This window comes from Aphelocoma coerulescens, chromosome 6 (genome assembly GCF_041296385.1).
Source record: "Aphelocoma coerulescens isolate FSJ_1873_10779 chromosome 6, UR_Acoe_1.0, whole genome shotgun sequence".
Taxonomy (NCBI): Eukaryota; Metazoa; Chordata; class Aves; order Passeriformes; family Corvidae; genus Aphelocoma; species Aphelocoma coerulescens.
In genome coordinates, this window is record NC_091020.1 from 32,004,483 (window position 1) to 32,024,125 (window position 19,643).

The window sequence follows — 19,643 nt, forward strand, 5'->3', positions numbered from 1 at the left end:
TATTGTGAGAACTTTATGAACTCCCTTCAATTTGGCTGCAGAGAGTAATATTCAAGGCCTTAGTATTGGTATTGGTGAATATTAGGATATTTCACTGTGAATCCTGAATATATCAACTGCTTTTAAGTTCCTATGTCCCTGTGTAGTCCTATAATTCTGAAAATGTTAATTTACTCATGGAATAAGGGAAAATTTTGTATGGAAAAAAGTAAAGTTAAGTACTGAGGCTGAAAGAACATTCTTTTTCCTTTATGGACAAAGGAAAAAAAATGGGGAAAAAAAAGAGGAAAGTTATTTCTACCATGATATCAAACAAAAGACAGAATTGCTTTTTTCAATAACAGGAGTTAAAATAGCTACCTGAGTTTTTGCTTATTACCCCCAGTTAAGGTCAGTAAGTTAGAAATCTTTGGCATAAATCATGTAGGGAATTTCTGCTACTCTGGTGCCCAAGCTGAGGCCCAGAGTTGCATAATTTGTGCAAAGGGTTTGAAAAAAATTATCAGGGCAAGTTTTCAGTAAATCTTAAAATACCAGGGAACTTATAAAAGTCTGGCAAAAGTCTGGTGTTTCTCCATAATTAAAAATAGTAATCATAGGCTTGACCTGATTGTAAAGCAAAATAAAAAAGAAGCTGGGACAATTTTCAGTCAACCACAGTTAAAGTAGGGTAATCTGAGAATTGCACCCAGCACAGGATTATAGAAAATTAATCTTGTCACAATAACTAAGTTTTTTACAAGTTGATTGATGCTGTACAGTGAAATTCTTGTCCTCAGTACCTTTAATACCATTATAGTCTGATAGGCACAGGCTGATGAAATTAGTTAGCTTCTAGTGTGGGTAGAATAAGCTTCTGTCTGCTTGCAAATACTGTCTGCACACAATCACCTTTTAGATTCTTGTTTGAGCCTCTGTTACATTAATTTGTGATAGTCTCATTATGTTCTTTCGTGTGGAGGAAGAGAACATAGGATTAGAAGACATCTCCTAGGTCATTTCATCTAGTCCTGTTCCTCAACTGTGACTTATAATCACATTTCTTAAATTTATAACCTCAGTATTAATTTTTTCAGGTTTTCTTGCCCTAGTCATTCCTGATGAAAGAACTCTCACTCCTCTGATGATTACAAACCATCTATTACCCATTGAAAATTGAACCGCAGCCCCTTTGTTCTGATATATATCAAACTGGCCAAGTAAGGCATTTAATCTGTATTTAAGGACTTTGGACAAAATTAATTTGTATTGATTTACCCTTCTTTGCCAGTAAACTCAACGATTCACCATTTTTATTACACTGTGGTTTCTCAGTAATTGAAAGAATGGAAACACTGGTATACACGGGTGATATGGTGCTGAGTAAGCCTCGTTAAAATAAAATGTGTTGTCAGGTCATGCTTTAACCAGTGCCTTTTGCCTCACTTCATTATTCTTCATGTAAATCTGAGGCTTTCAAAGAGTATGCATTTTCAGTGAAATTTTTCTCTTGCTGATTGTAAATGAAACACAAGATCAGGTGAGTATTTTAGGAGGAGGCAGAACTAGAAGCAGAAGGAATCCTCTCAGTGTTCCATAGAAAACTTAAAATCACCCACGTGAGAGTGCAAATATCTCATCCAATAGCCTTATTTTATCTTACTTTCTTTTCTGGTAGGAGTATGGGATAGTAAAAAACATCAAAGAAAGATACTCAAAAGGTGCTAAATCAGTTAACAGACATGCTTTGTCTTTGACCTTTCAGGTGGTTTTGGTAAGAATTCATCCAGCTTGAAATTGTTCTTGGCAGTCTGCTTTTGTAAGTGGGAGAAGATCCAAGGGTTGCCTACCCATGGTCAGCTGTGATCTGGAATATCAGGAGTGTTTGATACCCCATGGAGGCCATTCTATTCCCAGTGTTCATCTCCCAAAACATAGCCAACCATCTAAATTTTGGGTGGTCAAAATGCTGGAGATGTCCCCAACAAAGGACTGATTTTGTGTACCCCCTGTGATTGTGGTATTTGGCTCCACATTCTTTAGGAAAATTCAAAATTCACGCTTCCTGTGTGAAACACTTTCACGTCAACCAAATGTCTTTTATTTGCAGTTGTCACCACTGGCTGCCCTTTCCCTGCTAACATGCTTCTGGTTTCGTTGCTTTTTTCCTCCAGATGCTTTCGTTGGAGGGATCATTGGCCTCATTTTTGCTTATATTTGCTACAGACAGCACTACCCTCCTTTGGGTAATACAGCCTGTCACAAATCTTACGTCAGCCTGCTGGATCAGAACTCAGTGAAGAAAGAAGAGAGACCTACAGCAGACAATGCTACTGGGCTGCCTCTGGAGGGCATAACTGAAGGTCCCGTATGACTTTGAGAAATGTGCAGAATGAACTTTTAGTCTTCTGACATTTCCTCCAAACTGGTCTCTTAATGGTGGTCCTTACTGTACATTTTTTCTTTTGTTTCTTTCCTTTTTATAAAGGGAAGTTAAATATTTTATTTTTAATGCCATTATACCATCATACTTCTAAAGCTAAATTTTCAGTTCGTATTGACTTGCTGAACTATCTGTTTTCAGTCTACTGCAAACTGCAAACAGGTAGAACTACTTGAGGGAAGGGGAAAGAACATTATTAAAAACAATCCCATGTGGAGAATGGTTAAGAGAGTAATTTTGAGATGTGGTTGAGGATATAATATATCTGGAAACAGATTTTCTGAAGTACTGAGTATCTTCTGCAAAGTTCTGGTCATCTTCAGCACTCATTGATTTTGATCAATGCACTTTTCATCAGGTGTTCAACATCTGTAACTTGATAATTTAGGGCATCATCCTTATATTTATCTTGCTCTATTCTGACATTAACAAAAATCTCCACAGTCTGGTGGAACTTTGCATTAATTGTCAAGTTTTGCCAAGATCATTCTGAGCTACTAATGACTAAGGAGGAGAAAGGTGTGGATGGTGAAGTGCTTGTAAGAGCCAAGCCTCGTGCATTAGTAGTTCCACAGGACGATTCTCACATTCCAGAAATTCCATGCTGTTAAAATTATCAACTTAGAACAACATGTTATGTTCACAGGATGGATTAGAAACTTGGTGTTACATCATCAGCAATTTTTGAGAGCTCTTGCAGTATTTACCGTCAAGACAAATCGAAAGAAAAGAACAGCCATTGCATTTAACAAGCTGAAGTCTTTCAAACAAATGTTTAAAACCCCTAAAACTGGGAGGATAAAGAAACACAAAGTTTTCTGTGGATCTCGGTGTGCCGTGTTCATTCTTGTGTAGTGACTCACTGCAGCATTGGTGATCTAAGGAAATGCAAATGTTCTCATTTGTGACTTTGGGCACAACCACGAATGCTTGTGGTGGTTTCCAGCACTGTAACCTATCCAGAGGAAAGCTGGAGACAGTTTTCCACTAATCCCATCCCACATTTTCAGCTCACCATGCTCTTGGGCATGGTGTTTGCCAAGATTGGCTTGGTACCTGAATTGGAACTCACCTGAATCAAACCACTGTTGGTATGGAGAAGGTTAATAGGTGTGACCTTAGTTAATCTCTTATCAGTAGAATTCTGTTTGTTATGTATGCACTATGCAGTATACATCCCATTCCTGTGAAATGATGTACCTTTGGATGGCCGAATGTCAGATTCCAGGTTTTTTCTCCTTAGGTTTCCTGTGAAAATTCAGGCAAAATATTCCACACCCTGGCAGTTGAACATTTCTTGGAGCAATCAAGATAACATTGATCAACGCCCACAATTACGGTGCTTCAGACTGGAGGAGACTGCTGCCATGATTATAATTTCTGTGTTCCTGTTGGAATATGCATTGGCCTTGTAGACATTTTGTGATTCAAACAGCTCAATGTCTTTATGTAAGGCTTGTCATTTACTTTCCTCAAAGCTAAGCTTTGTAGATTTTTTTTGAGAAGAGCTGCTTCCTGATTGGCAACACTTGAATTTTTATAAAAAGCAAGGAAATTAGGATCCCATTAAAAATAAACCTAATAACTGTGTACAAGACGATGCAACCTTGCTGTGTATAAACTTATATGGTATTTGAAAATGACTATAAATAGGAAATGAGATCAAGGAACAGAATGTAACAGGCATGAGCCCCGGAGGTTCTGTAGAAATCAGGCCTTGTAAAGCTGGTACCAGTTTAGCTGTGTCAGAGAGGATGTTTCACTGGCAGTTACAGAATTCTGAGCTCTGCAACAGAGGCAGTTGAACTTAGCTGTGGTTTTCCTGGTGAATATACAGTAATTCACAATACCAGCATCAGCAAAGCAAAATTATTTGGCATTTGCACTGGATTTGACAGAGCAGTCCTCTGGCGTGATTGAGATCTTATTCTAGAAATCCACAGAGTTTAATGGAGGTTTAATCCTCCTACAAAGTTTTTAAACCATCCTACAGAATTCTGTGACAAATATAGTTTTCTATTACTTCATGTGGGAGGATTACTGAAAGCCCTAGAGTCAGGATAAGGCTTAGCCATTAGCTCTTTCTTTCAGCAGGAACCCTAGTCTTCCAGGTTATATGCAAATGTTAAAAAAAAAAAAAAAAACTTCAATCAAAATTAGGAGTTTAATACTGATGCATAGAGCATTTTGCATGTTTTTATATAGATCTGGCTTATTCTCAAAATTGAGTGGGGCCTCCTAACTGTGCTGTACACATTCCCAGTATTTTAATGGCTTTTGATACAAACAAGCTGTCTTCTTTGGGATGGGGAAAGCTGATACAGCCCTCAAGTGAGTAGTGGCCGTTAAAGGACTGGAACATGAAGCGTAATACAGCATGAAAACCGAAACCGTGAGAGTAACTGGTGAGCTTGGAAAAGCAGTAAGGAATAACACATTGTAATGGGAATAATTAAATGGAAAGTCATAAAGCAGACAATGTAAAGGGTTTGATTAAAATGTAAGTAAAATTACGAAAGACTTAATGGAATGAAACTTGTGGGGGGATCTGTAGGTGCCGCAATCACCAGTGCGAAGCCAGTGTAGGGAAGGCATTTCTGTGGATCAATGTACTTTAATCTCATGCTTTCTCAATGTGAAGGAAATGTAATGTTGTAATGCACCAATAAAACAACACATGAATGTGGGTTTGTACATCTGCGTGTTATCCTTTTTTTTGAGAAGGATGTAATTTAGCAAGTTAATTCTCGTTAAAAAACCACGTAGAGCATCACATACAAAAAAATTAAAAAGCCCTGAAGCGACTGTGTTATTGATAAACAGTCATTACTGATGCCATTAAAATGGAACAGCCTCCCTCCTTTAACCAAAATAATGCTCTTCGCCTTTCCTCCAGGAAAAGGTACAGTCTAAGTCTAAAAGGCTGAAATTTTGTAATTGTTACCCAGCTAAACTGGGTCCCTTTCCTGGTCCCATTCCACATCTCAAATAACACTGGAAGTGCCGTATTTAATAACAAAAGTGGTTAGACTAGAACAGGAGAACAACATCAAATCAAACAATGAAACCATGAGACTGGGAACCAGTAAAATGTCCCCATGGTGAATGCAAATCTCAGGCATTGGGTTAGGAACAGAGAGTTTATGCTGATTCATTCAGATTTTGTTGCTTTTTCTAATTTGGCCCTCTATTTTTTTTCCCCTGTGCATAGAACAAATTATTTCTATTGAATGTGAAAAGAGAACCTCATTTTCCTTCTTTCTATCCATCACAAAAAATACTTTGCTATGGATTGGGGGCAGAAAAAGCCCCAGCGCTGTTGAAAAAGCTGCATTTTTGTTTTATGGTGCTAAAATTTTAATGACTGGGAGAACTGCTCCGGATCACCGAGCACATCACATGTTTCACAGGTGGAATAAAGTCTTCACACGGGTTTTGCTCACAGTCTTAAATTTGTTAATTTTTCTTAAAATTACTAAGCAGGATCCTGTTGTTGGACAGTCAGGAGTAGCACCCACAAGCATTATCTGAAAACATAGTTCTTATAACTCTTACCCATCTTTACAAGGTATAGAGTCTCACCTGATATCAAAGAGTACACTCCATACTCACCTGATAAACATAATGCCTACATTGCTGTCCTAAGAGGCTAAAACTAAATTAGAAGTTTCCACTAGGATGCACCCAGTTTAATTAAGTTTATTATGTAGAGAACTCCTGTTCTACAGGTGTGCAAATTACTCCCTGCTCAGGAACTTGCTCTGAACAGAGGAAAAACATCATTTTGCCATTAAATTAAAATTTGCTCAACATGTATAAAATTAAAATGACAAGACTGGGTGGGTAAGTCCTGATGTGCTGAATTGAACTGAGATTCTTTTTGCAGATGCTACAGGATTTTTGCTTAAACTTGCAGAAATAACCAAAAAAATCAGCATTCAGACTGTTCAGGCCAAATTTGGACCTTGTTTGAACCCAGATAACTATAATAAGACATCTGAGCTGCAACAGTTGTATGCTGAAGTTACAGAATTGAAGATCTGCCCATTATTATTTTCTAAAAAAAAACTTTCCCAAGGGAAAAGCAAGAGGCATTTGGGATAACCCACATTATGTAGTCTGTGTAGCAAGGTATGAATGGGGCGTGAAATAGAAAAGTCTCACTCTGTGCTTTGACTTGATAAAAACAACGCAGGGATGCATTCAGCCAGTTCAGGAGGACTGCACAAAGTCAAGCATGAAACACCATTGAAGCAGCTCCATAAACCTTAAACCTTTGGACTAAGTCTCTTTGTTAGTTTGCCAAAAAAGCTCTTAATTTCACTGGCAGCTTTACGGCAGCCATGCGTTATTCTGTCGAGCTACTAGGTTTTAACATGGTCTGAAACAAGTGTATTTCTAGGAGTAGGTGGGGCTGGGCACAAGGAGGCTCTGGTTTTTATTCCAGTGGTTATCTACGGCTTGTGTTTATTTGGCCTCTTGTTCACAGATGTAATTGTGTCTTTTAATTACACCCACACCCACCACTGTGTTCTCGGAGCTCCTTTGGTCCCTGGTTCTTTCCATCTCCAGAGCAGCCTCTCTCCTGGTGATGAGGAAGAGAGGAGAATTGATGGTGACATGCACACACCTTCTCCTTGATGGCGTCTGTCTCCTTCTGTTTCATCTTAATTAGACTTTGCAAGTCTAATTAATGCACTTCTATGTAAGCAACATTCACCCACAACACAGAATGCAGCTCTAAAAAGGACCAGACGTCATTGCAGAATTGCCCGACTGAATCCAGACAAGCTCCAACAGGAGGACTTGGGTTGCCATTGTCCAATACACTTCTGCCTCTTTTTTTAAAGAATTTTTAGGCTCTTACAGTTCTTAGCACTGCAGTGAGAAAGGGTAGTAAGTAAAGGGAAGTTTCCAAATGCACTTCCACTCTCAAATTCAACTGAATTCTCCCCCTGGTTCACAGCTGGAGCAAAAGCAGATTTCTGTTTTTCCCATTTCTCAGGTTATAGGTTGAGCAAACTCACACCTGCTTTGGGAGATGCTGTGGGGGACTGGTGAGTGCAGTGTCACACACCTGCTTTGGAAACAACAATTCAAAACACTCTAATTAGCATCACTCTCAAAGTGACCTGATACCATTCAGATTAAGAGAGAAGAGCTGCTAATTAAGATCCAAGCCCATCACATAATTGCTGGAAGAGATCTAAACAAGGGAAAGTTTGATTTATTAGTCCCAACTGGCTTGCCCAGTGCTCCCTGCTGGACACAGAGGGTAGGTGGCTCTGAAGGCTCCCAAGAGTCAGATTATTGCCAAAAATCTCCTTTTTATTAATTTTTTGTGTGTGTGTCTGGGTTATTAGGAGAAAGGAGTCCCCACTCTGTTGAGAGTGATATTTACAAGTCGTTTATTGCTGCTTAACAGACTGTTGAGAAAATATCTCCTTTACCAGTCAGGCTGAATACACAATTCTGTTGTATTGGTCTGTATTCTGTTCACATCACCCCTTATCAGCATTACAGAGCATTTGTGTATACAAAAACCCATTTCATCTTCATTTCCAGTCCAATGGATTGAGGCCACAATGAAAGTTTCAGATGTGGGTTCTTGCTAAAACCAATATAACACTGCAAAAAAAAGGAAGGGGGAAAGAACATTACAGCAATGTCACAATGTCACTAATCTGAGAGGTGTAAACTTGTCTAGGGACTGAATGTGATGGAATTCATATCTGCAGCATTGTTCAACAAAGATAAAGCACCTTAAACATCCTCTATATCAGTGAGTGTGGAAAAGGCTGGAGCTGGCTTCTTCAAACAAGTCATTGCATGAAGCAAACAGATAGAAATCATATTCCTGAGGCTTGTCTGGGAAACAGAAATTCCATCTCACAAGGGTTGGGAAATATTTTTAATTTCATGTGTTAACAAAATGCATAATTTTACAAACATGTTAATGGAAAAAAAAAATAATCTCTCATTACATCTCAGTGCATAAAGACTTCCACCAACCTGTGGGACAATGATTTCCACCCTTGCTCTTTTGAGGCTTCCAACCTTCTCATGTCAGGAAATGCCCAGAGTAACAGGGTTATTCTTGAGTAGGTGAATTTCCCCTTCCTAGTTTGCTCCATTCCTAATTCCATCCTGGGCTGCATAACTTCCCCTGGAATTTCAGTGCAACTCCTCTGTTTCTGTGAATTATCCTGATGGGAAATAGTTTCATTTTCATTTTTGGCCAGTTTATTTTCAGCATCAGCTGGAGTCTCCCCTTCTTAAATACCGAAAGAAAACTCCTGTGCTACTGACCCCAAAAGGGATGAGCACAGCTGATCTAAGTATTCAGCTCAGGCTAATGGGGAACGAGGATTGTCACAGAAAAACCCAGCTCCTCCATCAATATTTTGAGTCAGAGCTGGTAGGGGAGACACAGAGAGCTGATGGCTGGTGCAGGAAGAGTGCTACAGGAATTCATTATCAGTAAGTGGATTTACATTTTCCATGAAGCAATGAGAGCAGCCTCTGCTGTATTTGGGATTTCCCAAAGTAAATGGAAATAAATCAGCTGCGAGTGCATTCCAGCTGGGAATTTGTGAAGTTTAAGCACTGCATGGTTTAATGCAGAGAAACTGTGGAGCAGCTTATGTGCTAAGGATAAAGGGGGGAGCAGAAATATTGACCTTGTTTCTTTATGGCTCTTTGTGGAAGGCTTCTGCAGCAGGGTGAAGCAGAATTATCACCTAAGAAACTTTATCAGCTTTGTTTTTCTCTTCAAACCAGTGTTTGTGTTCTCCTATCTGCCATTAAATGAAGGGTAGCTTTTAACTCAAGGTGTGCTGGCTTATAACCAATCAATACCATTAATCACTCCCATCCTTAGCTTTATGGAGGGATTATACTGAAGAAGCGATCTGGTTTTTTGAATGTGTATCTATTTAATACTTACAGTCATTTCTCAGGGGTTATAGAGAACTGTTCTGCAAGTAAATTCATGTTCTGCCATAATGCTGTCCTTGCAAAAATAAAGAGGAAAAGTTACACTACTTCTACTGCAACCTTTCTGTAAAGCTACAGTCGTGAGAGCATGGTTAAATGAGTTTAATGCCACTGGTAATGGCTATGCAATAAGAAGCATTTATAAAGCAGTAAATGCTGCTATGAAGAAATGTGCTTACAAGGTAAATAATGGAAGGAGTGCCTCGTTAGGTTGTGATAATGCATTAAATAGCCAGAGCCAGTGCTATAATTAATACTCCTGTTCAGAATTTTACGTGATCTGCAACCCCCTCCAAACCTGGGGAAGCAAATCCATGTGTTGGGGGCTGTGAGTTTGCTTTCCTCTGCACTGTCTTTGGTGATGCTCACCCAGGTTCATCAGCATCGTGAAGAATTTGTTTAAACACCAGAACCAACAGGTGCAATAGGATCCAAAACAAACCCATGACATGAATTTCAATGGCTTTGCTGAGAGAGAGTGGGACAAAAATACATCTTGTTGTCAGCTGAAGTAGGCTAAAAGCTTTTCTGTCACTTCCCCATCCTGGTGAATTTTCACTTAGTTTCAAAGGGAGGCAAGAGGTATAATTGACTCTTTGGGTTTGTTAAAGGAATAAAGGTTAGGTTCAAAGGGGGCAGCTAATGACACAATGTTCAGGGAAGTAGAGAAAGATTCACAGACACTTTTCTCTTCTATCCCTGCCCTCAGTGTAGCATCTCAACTCATATTTTATGGTCCAGGGATGTGCTTTCAGGAAAAATGCCCTGCTTTTCTTCAGGATAAATTGTGTGTTTATGTTTTGGGTTATTTCTAAACCCTTGCATTAATGCCCCCAGCAACTTTCTTGAGCTAGGGCTATGACAAAGGAAAAAAGTCTAGAAGCTGAGCTTTCAGGTGTGAGGCTTTTTTAAATGGTCTCTCAGTATCTGTAGTGTGCAGTGATTGCTCTCTGTTATTAAGCAGTGATCCCCCAAGGTGATTATTTGAGAAAGTGAGATTCTCCTGCAAAGCAGTGGCTCTCACCGTCTCAGTTAAATGATTTCTTTTTTGCTTTCAGCAGTGCAGGGCACACAGCTGAGCAGTTAAGGTTCTATCCAGACAAGGCTGAACTGGCTCATGTTGGTGAGGTCTGAGCCAGGTTTCACTCAACACCAGGCCCTTAAATGATGTTTAAGGGCTTTGGGCTTTTTTATAGCCAAAAGACAACTCTGAACTTGGACTACTCTAGAAGCTGTAAACTCTAGCTGCAAGTGAATCCCTGATTAGAACAAACACAGATATCTACCTACAAACCTGATAATGAAAAGTTTATACTACAATTAATGTGGTGATCAGGAAAAAAGATCTTCCTTTGATTGCTGTTGAAATCAGTGGAGGCTGAATCAAGCTGGGGGATCCTGGCATTAATACTGTGCATTATTGTCTGTGAATTTGTCTGTGTGAAGGTGAGCTGGCAGGCATGATAGAGCTCCTGAAAATGTCATCATCAACACAAAGTAGTTCCTTAAGGGAGATGAAACTGCGTGAAGTCCAAAAGTGGGTCAGTCAAATTGTTCCATTTCACCAAATCTTAATTATTCAAACTGATACTCAAGGTCTGATACAGGCTTTCACTCTTTCCTGCTACACAGTAAATGCAGGAGGGGAATGGACAAATGGACATTCATCTGGGTTGAACACGGCTTGAATCACCTCTTATTACCTACGAGGGTTATTTTTTCTGATTTTAATTAATTCCTGATACCACCCAAAGGACATGAAAGGGCTTGAGGGACAAAAGTAGCTCTCACCTTTCCTTTCATTCTTCTGGCACTAAACTCCAACAGGCAGGAGCTGGTTTTTGGTTTGTTCTTTGTTCAATCATTTGTTTAAATGAGTCCAGTGAAAATGCCTTCCTCCTTCACATGGGGTGTTCTAAGAAAAATATTCCTGTCATGCTTGATGTGTGGCAGTATTTCACACAATATTTGCGTGAAAGTCATCAGCTTAGAGAGAATTTTTTTGCACTGAGCATTACAGAACCCTTTCCCTACAGGGAAAACCTGGAATAGCACTGCTCTGACCCTTCTCCCTTCCACAGGTGCTGCTTCAGTTTCTGGTGTTTCCTGCTGGAGCCCCTTTCATAGGGTTGGCTCATGCATAAGTCTTCCCACACTAAACACCTGATCAGGTTTTTAAAGGATAAATAGTTCTGCTCCCTTTTCCTGGAGCTTCAGAATGAATTTGTTCCTGCTGGCATCGACAGCTATTAACTCCCAGAGTAACTCACCCACCTTTCAATTTTGTAGCTGTTCTCCATAATCCAGCTTTGGCTCCAGTATGGGAGAATGTGGTTGAAGTGCCCCTTCCAAATGCCTTTTGGTGCATCTTTTTTGGAAGTCAAGCTACTAAGTGCTGGAACAGGGCAGATGAATATGAAGGGTGATAAACTTTAGGATGTTTTAATGCCACCAGAACAGTTCAAGATATCGTGCAGCCTTGGAAAGCTGTGAAGCTTCTATGAGCTCTATATTTATATGGTCAGTATGCCTGGAATATTTGAAACCATTAAGCATTAATGCCTAGTTTTAATTAGAAATATTCATATTTTTATTAAATGGTAGGTACTAAAAAAAAGTTTCTGTTCAGGTAGTTAAAATCAAGTAGGTTAATTATTGATCATAGTTATTATTCTTTCCTCCTCCTTACATTTTGTGTTAAGTGAAAATCTTGGTTAGAATCTGAACATGAACCATGGGGATTCTCCCTAGTTTGTTTGTGAATTCACTCATGGGCTGTGAGTTTGGTTTTTTTTTTCTCCCTCTTATTATTTTATTGGACACCTGAGGGTTTTTCATTGTCAGATGACTGTGTGCTGTGAAACTCCTGTTCCCTGAGTGTGCCTGGCCTCAGGGTCACTCCTCATTTTACTGGCACGGGATCACAACAGAGGATTGACCTGGAGGAACAGAGCCAGCAGCTGACTGATGCTTTGAGCTGTGCATTTTGCTTTTGTGCAGGCACTGACTGCCTTCATTTTGATTGCCTGATCTTCATTGCAAAGTAGAAAAAGGGGGATTCAGGCAATCTTTGCAGTCTTTCAAGGCAAGTTTCTATTTTCCAAAACCTGAGCTGGGCAAGGGCTGGGGTGAGGGTTCCTCGATGAAGGACAGTTTTACACCCTGTGCAAGGGCACACTGAAACAGATGGAAATAAACACCATTCACCTGACAGGGCATAGGGAATTTATTCTGGATACAGAATTTCATTTCTATTTGAATGAGGGAAGCCTTGGAGTGTGGAAAAGATCCAATCCCTGCACTATAAACCTTGAGCCTGGGACTAGAAAAGAGATGCTCCTTCCTGGGAGCTTGGACTTGAGCAGGAAATAACTGGAATCACCTCCTCCACAGTGTCAGCAACCACTAATGACCTACTGCATTTCATCTGGTCCAAATTAATGTTGACTAATTGTTTCACAACTTAGCAAGTCAGGAAATTCATTCCCTGTGAATGAAGGATAATGATTTGCCAGGACATCACAATGAACTCCAGAGGCCACTTGCTTGGGTTTTTCTGTTCCACAGGCAGGGTTTTAAATGTAAGGCTGAATTAAATTGTTACATCTAGCACTGCAGATTACCTTTTAAATACCTAGAAATGTGGCTTTGTGTACAAAGATGAAATATTGTGAGCATCAACCACTCACAAAAGCTATTGCCAGTGTCTCAGCTGGGGTGGCATCCCCTGGGTGGGTTTCCATGGAATGCCTGTTCATGGCATGGCTGGGGGATCACAGGGACAGTGGGATTAGCCACAGCATTATTAAACAAACTCCTGCTGTGACTGGAAGCCTGTGAGACAACGTGTTATCCATGTGGTGTGTGTGACTGAGAATCAGGTGTGCTCCCTGGGATACTGTCTGGGCACTCAGGGAAGTATCCCCCACCCCATGGGAAAGCCTCCATAATTTCCCTACATGCAGGAGTACTCCACCTCGATACAAGCAGGAAGGACTGTGGTGACATTTTTCCCTGCCTCTGACCTTGAGCTGAAGTTGTTCATTAATTTAAATCTCTTCTGGAAGAACACCTTTAATTTTTCCAGCTTCATGCCTCCTAGCAGAAAAAAAACATCTCTAAACTATTTTATTGATGTATTTGGGATCTTCTCCTCTGTGTATGCTCCGGGACAAGAACATCTGGAAACCTGCAGACAACGACACTAATAAATTATCCTGCAAACTTTTTCCATCCCTCAAACCATGCAGTCTGAATTTGGGTTGCTCATTTGCAAATGAATCTGTCTCTCCCTCACTGGATGGATGTAGTGTAATGACTCCCTGGCTCCCAGCTCCAGGCCATTTAGGATATGGTTAAGCTGACTTCTTTTTGTCGCTCTGGCTGCTGGCCAAAATTAAAATCAGAGCAATGTGTAAAATACAATAGTGTTATACAGTGTGACTGCAGCAAGAGATCTGACCCTGAACCTGTAAAAAACCTGGCAAAGCCTGAAATAAAGAGAAAATAAAATACAGTACCAGGAACCAAGGCAGTGCAGAATGGAACTACCTGTCTGAGTACCTCTGCACTAGAAAAGAGGCATCTCTAATTTATTTTTGTCTTGTACATTAAGTTTTATAGAACCAACTACATCCCATTTCTCCAGTCAAGCCTTGCAGGTGAAATCAGTATTTTGCACATGACCATCAGAAGAGGGGATGTTACTTCATAAAAACAACATTAATTGCTTGAAGACAAACATTTTCGTGGCAGCATGTTTTGTAGCCTGCTTATATAAAGTTCTACTCAGTGAAAGCCTGAATGAAGATAGATCATTCCTGTGTCTCTGGAGAAGGAAGGGTTTGCAAAAGTGAAGACCCTGAGGAACACAGAGCTGAGGAGCAGCACTGCCTGGACCCCCCTGGGGCAGACTGGGAACAGACATCCTGTGCTTGAGAGGACTCTGCCTCCTGGGCAGCAAATACCACCAGATGGGTTTTGGCAGGAGCTGTAAATTTTAGCTTCCTGAGTGGTCCTTCTGTACCTCTGGAGTTTTTACCGACAGTTCATGTACAATCAGCTTTTATTTCCTCTACATTAATTTGTCATGAATTATCCAGCATAGATTATATCCTTAAAATTAAGTCCCTAGAGCAGTGAGTCTGGAAACACCCAAGAAAGTCTATGCATCAATTACTTGGAAAGTTGGCTAAGTAGCCAACATTTATATTTACTGATGAATTTTAATGACCAGTGGCAGAGCAATCACTGTAACAGGGCAGCTCTTGCATTCCAGAGCAGCTTAAACAGCAGCTCAGCTCAGTTCTGTGCTGGCAAGAAAATCTTTCAAAAGTACATGTTTGGCACACCACACACTGACACCTCCCTCAGTGCTGGGAGAGAGACACCTACCTGGCCACAGGCTTAAAAAAAAATTAAACACTTAAAAAAGGTGTTCAGGGTTAATATTTAACCCTGAATATTTAACCCTTAATATGTAGGACCTGGATGAAGGTCCTACAATCTGATATTACACTGAAGGTGAAGCATCTCTAAAGCAAAAATCAAGCTTGGACCAAGAACTGCTGGTAGAAAGTCTGACCCAAATAACTGAACTGGAAATAAGGTGAAGAGATGTATTCCTAATATTTTCTCACTGTTAATTATTATTATGAGTAGTAGTATCATCACTTACACCTCTTGTCTGTCTTTCTAAAATATATGCTCTAATTAAATCTCAAATTGATGGGAAATCAGGCTAGAAAAAAATTATATTTTTTCATGTTTAAAATACATTAATCTATATAAGTTGAAGATTAAACTTTCAGCTAGGAGGCCACCTCTAACTTTAGGTTTTAGACATTGGATTTCTCATCACACAGATATTTTAATGACTGATAAATACCTGTTTAATTTTCCAAATATCTATTACAAAAGCTATCAGGAAGAATTTTTGTGCTTTTTCCTACCTATTTTTATCTACTAGGAGAGAGTGGGGTTTTTTTTGTGGGTCTTTTACACTATAATTCATCAATTTTAACCTGGTAATGTTCCTAAGAAAACAGGCATGTGTCTTATGTAGCAGTTTAGTCAGAAAAAAGAAATTAAGTGGTTTTTGGCCTTGGATTTATGAGTTCCCAAGTGAGATCTACCAACAGCACTGAAGAATTAACATCCTAAATAACTTTTTTCCATAACACCTGTGAGCCATCTCAAAACTATGGAGCAAAACTGAGTCAAATTACTAAATTTTTATTAATTTAGACTTGATACTAATGAATATACCTCAGTATCTGGCATCATTATGGTTTTTATCACAATTTTCTCATTAAGCAAAGTCTAAAAGTTCTTAAACCCCCAAATTTAGGGATTTTAGTGCCTTTTTTTTGGTAAGGATGTATCCTGAGCCCCTGCCAGCATTGTCCTCATGCCCTGTTCTGGTAGCTCACCACGCTCAGGGGAAGGATGAAACATCTCCCATAGGGCCAGTGGCTATCAGCATTTCCTGTGCTGATATGGATGTTTGTGCAGGAGGTTTTTCTTTTCCTTTTAGAGGAGTTTTTAATGCACACACACCAGATGCCTAAAGACTCACATATTCTGCCATGTATTTATACTCATACTTTCAATCATATTTATGCCTGGGGTTGTTGGAGAATTCGGCAAAACCTCCACAGAAAGAGAACATGAGGGCTAGCAGAGATGGACATGGATAGATTTAGGTTTAGACCTTCAGCCTTACACAGGTAATACAAACAAAACGTTATTCTGTGCTGTTTTCCTTGGGGGAGGATGCTGTTAAGGAAGATAACAAGTCTTATCTGGGTAAATAGTGAATAATAATCAAAAGCTAGCTTAAACTATACCTGGGAAACCTGGAGGAAGGCTTGTTTTGCAGAGGTACAGGTCAGCTATGTTTTATAGGGTAAGAAACCACATTTTCAATGTGGGATGTGTCCTTGTCCTGTCAGCTCTGTGGCAATGAAGACATCCTAAGCTTTTGGGTGTCTCTGAAGCTGTTTAGCAGCCACTCACTGATGCAGTGTGCATGTTGTCACTGATTGCTGTTTCCCAGCACGAATGCCTCCAGGACATGTCAGCCATCCTGCACTTGGCTCAGGGCTCCATCCTTGCAGAAGGTGCAGTCCACTTTATCTGCTTCTTCAGGCAAAATACATCAATAGCCTTCATAAAACCCAGCATTCACCAAGTACAGAAAGTTGGTGCCTGCAAATCCTTGCTGATATCACTCGTTTGACTGTTCTGTATCAGCAGCACTGCAGCCAGGAGATACACTCCGTTTGCTTTGGCTGTGCTGCCTGCACTGTAGCTGCCCCTGCTTCCTGAAGTCTGTCTCAGATCTGGTTGAAAAACCCAATTTAGCATCTTCTGTGGCCACTTTGGGGACTGCAGGTCACCTCACCTAATACACTGTACATGTATCAGGAGAACCAACTTCACGTAGCCATCAGACAAGTTTGGATAAGTTTTCCAGCTGCCACTCAGGAGCAGGGCTGCCTATTTTTGAAGTGTCCTGTTTCATTCCTGTGTTGAGTAGGTTTGGACTGGATATGAGGAAGAAATTCTTCCCTGTGAGGGTGGGGAGGCCCTGGCACAGGGTGCCCAGAGCAGCTGTGGCTGCCCCTGGATCCCTGGCAGTGCCCAAGGCCAGGTTGGATGGGGCTTGGAGCAGCCTGGGACAGTGGAAGGTGTCCCTGCCCATGGCAGGGGGTGGAACAGGATGGGTTTTGAGGTCCCTTCCAGCCCAAACCATCCTGTGGCTCTGTGCTCCCTCTGTCAGCTCTCAGTGCTCCCAGCACCAGCTCTGTCAGAGCCCTCCCAGGCAGTGCCTGGAGCGCAGCACTGCTCCCTCAGCCCGTGCCCACCGCAGGGCTCACCCTCCCCAGCCCTGCTGGGACAGCTCTGCTGCTGGGGGATGTCCCTGACAACTGCCTGGATCAGAGGTGACAGTCACGTATGTGGTTGCTGTGGATATGGGTCAGCCAGAGCAAGCTCCTCACACAGACACCCAGCTTATCACTGGGCCACTGAGGCTGGTATCAACGGTGATAAGAGGCTGCAGTGCTGCCTTCAGAGCATTTTGACAACTGTCAAGAAAATTTTCCATCGCTGCTGAAGCTTAACAGCTCAGGCATTTTCCAAAGCTGCTCTTCCATACTTTTACATAATTGGAGTACTTGTCTCCTGCCTGTTCTTACACCACTTGCCATGTTGCTTTCTGGGGCGTCTGGGGTGCCAAGCATAGCTCAAAATAGCTACTATGAATTTGATATTTCTTAAAAAATATTTTTAGGGATACCATCCATAACCTCAGTGGTGTGCAGCATCGAGATATTTTAATTCTCTCTCAGAATTTTTGCCTATGTAGGCTGAATGAATGTAGAATGAATATGTTCCTCTGTTCATGATAAACAGATCCAGCTGGGTGTGTAAGTAAAGGGTAAGTTAGGTTCTTTTTCTTTATGAATAGGGGAGTTAAGGGGTTCAGGGACTGCAGAGACCCCTTCAGCTCTGATCTCTGCCTGCTCTCAGAATCCATCCTTACTCTCTGCATGGGAAGTTTTATTCCCCCACTTTTCTAATGAACTCTAAGGGTTCTAATGAACCCTGTTCCTCCCCATGGCAGCCACCATATTTTACAAAACCTCAATAAGCGTTTATTTCCCAGGTTTCAGTGAGAGCTTGCTCTCAGTGCTCTGGCTGTTTGCTTTCTGTTGCCTGAGGCATCTCTACCACCCTGGTACATTCCCCAGCACCCAAACATCACACAGACAGGGCACTGCTCTTGAACTGATAATCACTTGTAGGAACAGTTTGCTGCTTTTCATCAAATATGTCACATTCAGTGCAGAGCAGTCCTTCCGTTTTGTTGGTTTCCTCAGAAATAAGTGCTCCCAACCCCAGTCTTGCTCTCTGCAGCATAGCTCTCTCTGCTGCTTTACAGCACACTAGAGCAGATGCTCTTTGCCTTTCAGCTTTGTAAAAGCTGGTGGAAGAAGACAGTGTTGTCATTAACCCCTTTGGTAGCCAACTGTGCTGCAGTTTTTCTGTTTGGGGGTTTGTGCTTTGCCCGACTTTTCTTGCCAAATTCTTGGATTTCTACACTCAGGGTGTTGTCATTTGCTGCCTTTGTTTGTTCATTTTTCCCTCTGCTGTATTAATGCTGTTTCCCCTATGTGTTCAGCTTAGACCTCCTCACTGAGTAATTTTAATTTTCCTATTGCATTTGTAGTTCTTGGTCTGTGAAGTCTGTGTCCCCTTGCCTTACAGGTGCTGATTGCCTTGTTAGGGCTAATTCTGGATCAGTTGCATTTCTGTGTGGCTGTTTTCATTTCTCATCATAGTAGGGTCCCAGAAAGGACTTGCTTAGACAACATTGTAAGATTTCTTCCATTCACTTTGATTGGTGAAGCTGAAGAAAATATCAGTGCTTCTTTGGCTCCATTTAGATGGAGATATTTGCCTCCTCTTTTCTTCCACTCTTCCAAAGCTTTATCTACCATCCTGCTACTTCTACAATCTTCTACTCACAGAGTTTTTGTTAATGAGATTTGCTTCTGCTCCTAGCTGTTAATTGGGAACCACCAAAGGACACAGACAGAGGTTTCCATGCTAAAATCCTGAATTCCAGCTGCCAGGTTGGGATGAGGTGAATAAGATGCTTTGAACAAGGCACTTGCCATTTTTGACTCTATTGCTTGTCTTGCTCTTCAGAGGCAGCAGGATTTTACCCTGAGGATTGACTGACATCTCATTATGCTAGAAAGACCAAGAGTTAGATGAATCCCTACAAAACAATTGCAACACGGTCATCTTAGCTTAGGGAACTCTACTGTAGCAAGAGATAATTTAATACTTAGTTAGCCCCTATTTCCTCCTGATTAACACCACCTCGAGGCTGCTGATTGTCTCAGAAAATAGATGTACTGCAGTGATAGTGTGCCTGGCCTTTCTGACTGCCTCCAAGGGCAAAAATATGTTTGTATTAGCTGATGGCTGAGTGCAGTTCAATAGATATTATTACTATGCCAGTCAATAAAGAGATGAGCAGAAAGGCTTACTGCAGATCGTGTGTTTGAGGAGAGTCAACTCATTAATCTAATTACCTACAAGCCCTCTAAAAATGTGTTATTGACTGTGCTTGCTGAAGCATCAACTCAAATATGAGAACAGCACACACTGGGCTGACAGCCTTCCCTCCATTCTGGCAGAGCAGCCCTGC

The 19,643-nt window shown here is 40.9% G+C and overlaps 1 protein-coding gene across 2 annotated transcripts in view; it reads left to right on the forward strand.

Moving 5' to 3' along the window:
• The window catches only part of PLPP4 (phospholipid phosphatase 4), a 48,893-nt gene extending 43,805 nt beyond the window's left edge, over nt 1-5,088 (forward strand). The window contains exons 7-8 of one of the 2 annotated variants that reach the window (XM_069020151.1): nt 2,154-2,342; nt 3,666-5,088. In XM_069020151.1, the coding sequence (XP_068876252.1) occupies nt 2,154-2,342; nt 3,666-3,676 (200 nt within the window). In that variant the 3' untranslated portion in view covers nt 3,677-5,088. The remainder of the gene's footprint in view (nt 1-2,153; nt 2,343-3,665) is intronic. The other variant, XM_069020152.1, reaches the window with a different exon arrangement.
• Nucleotides 5,089-19,643: the final 14,555 nt, after the last annotated feature.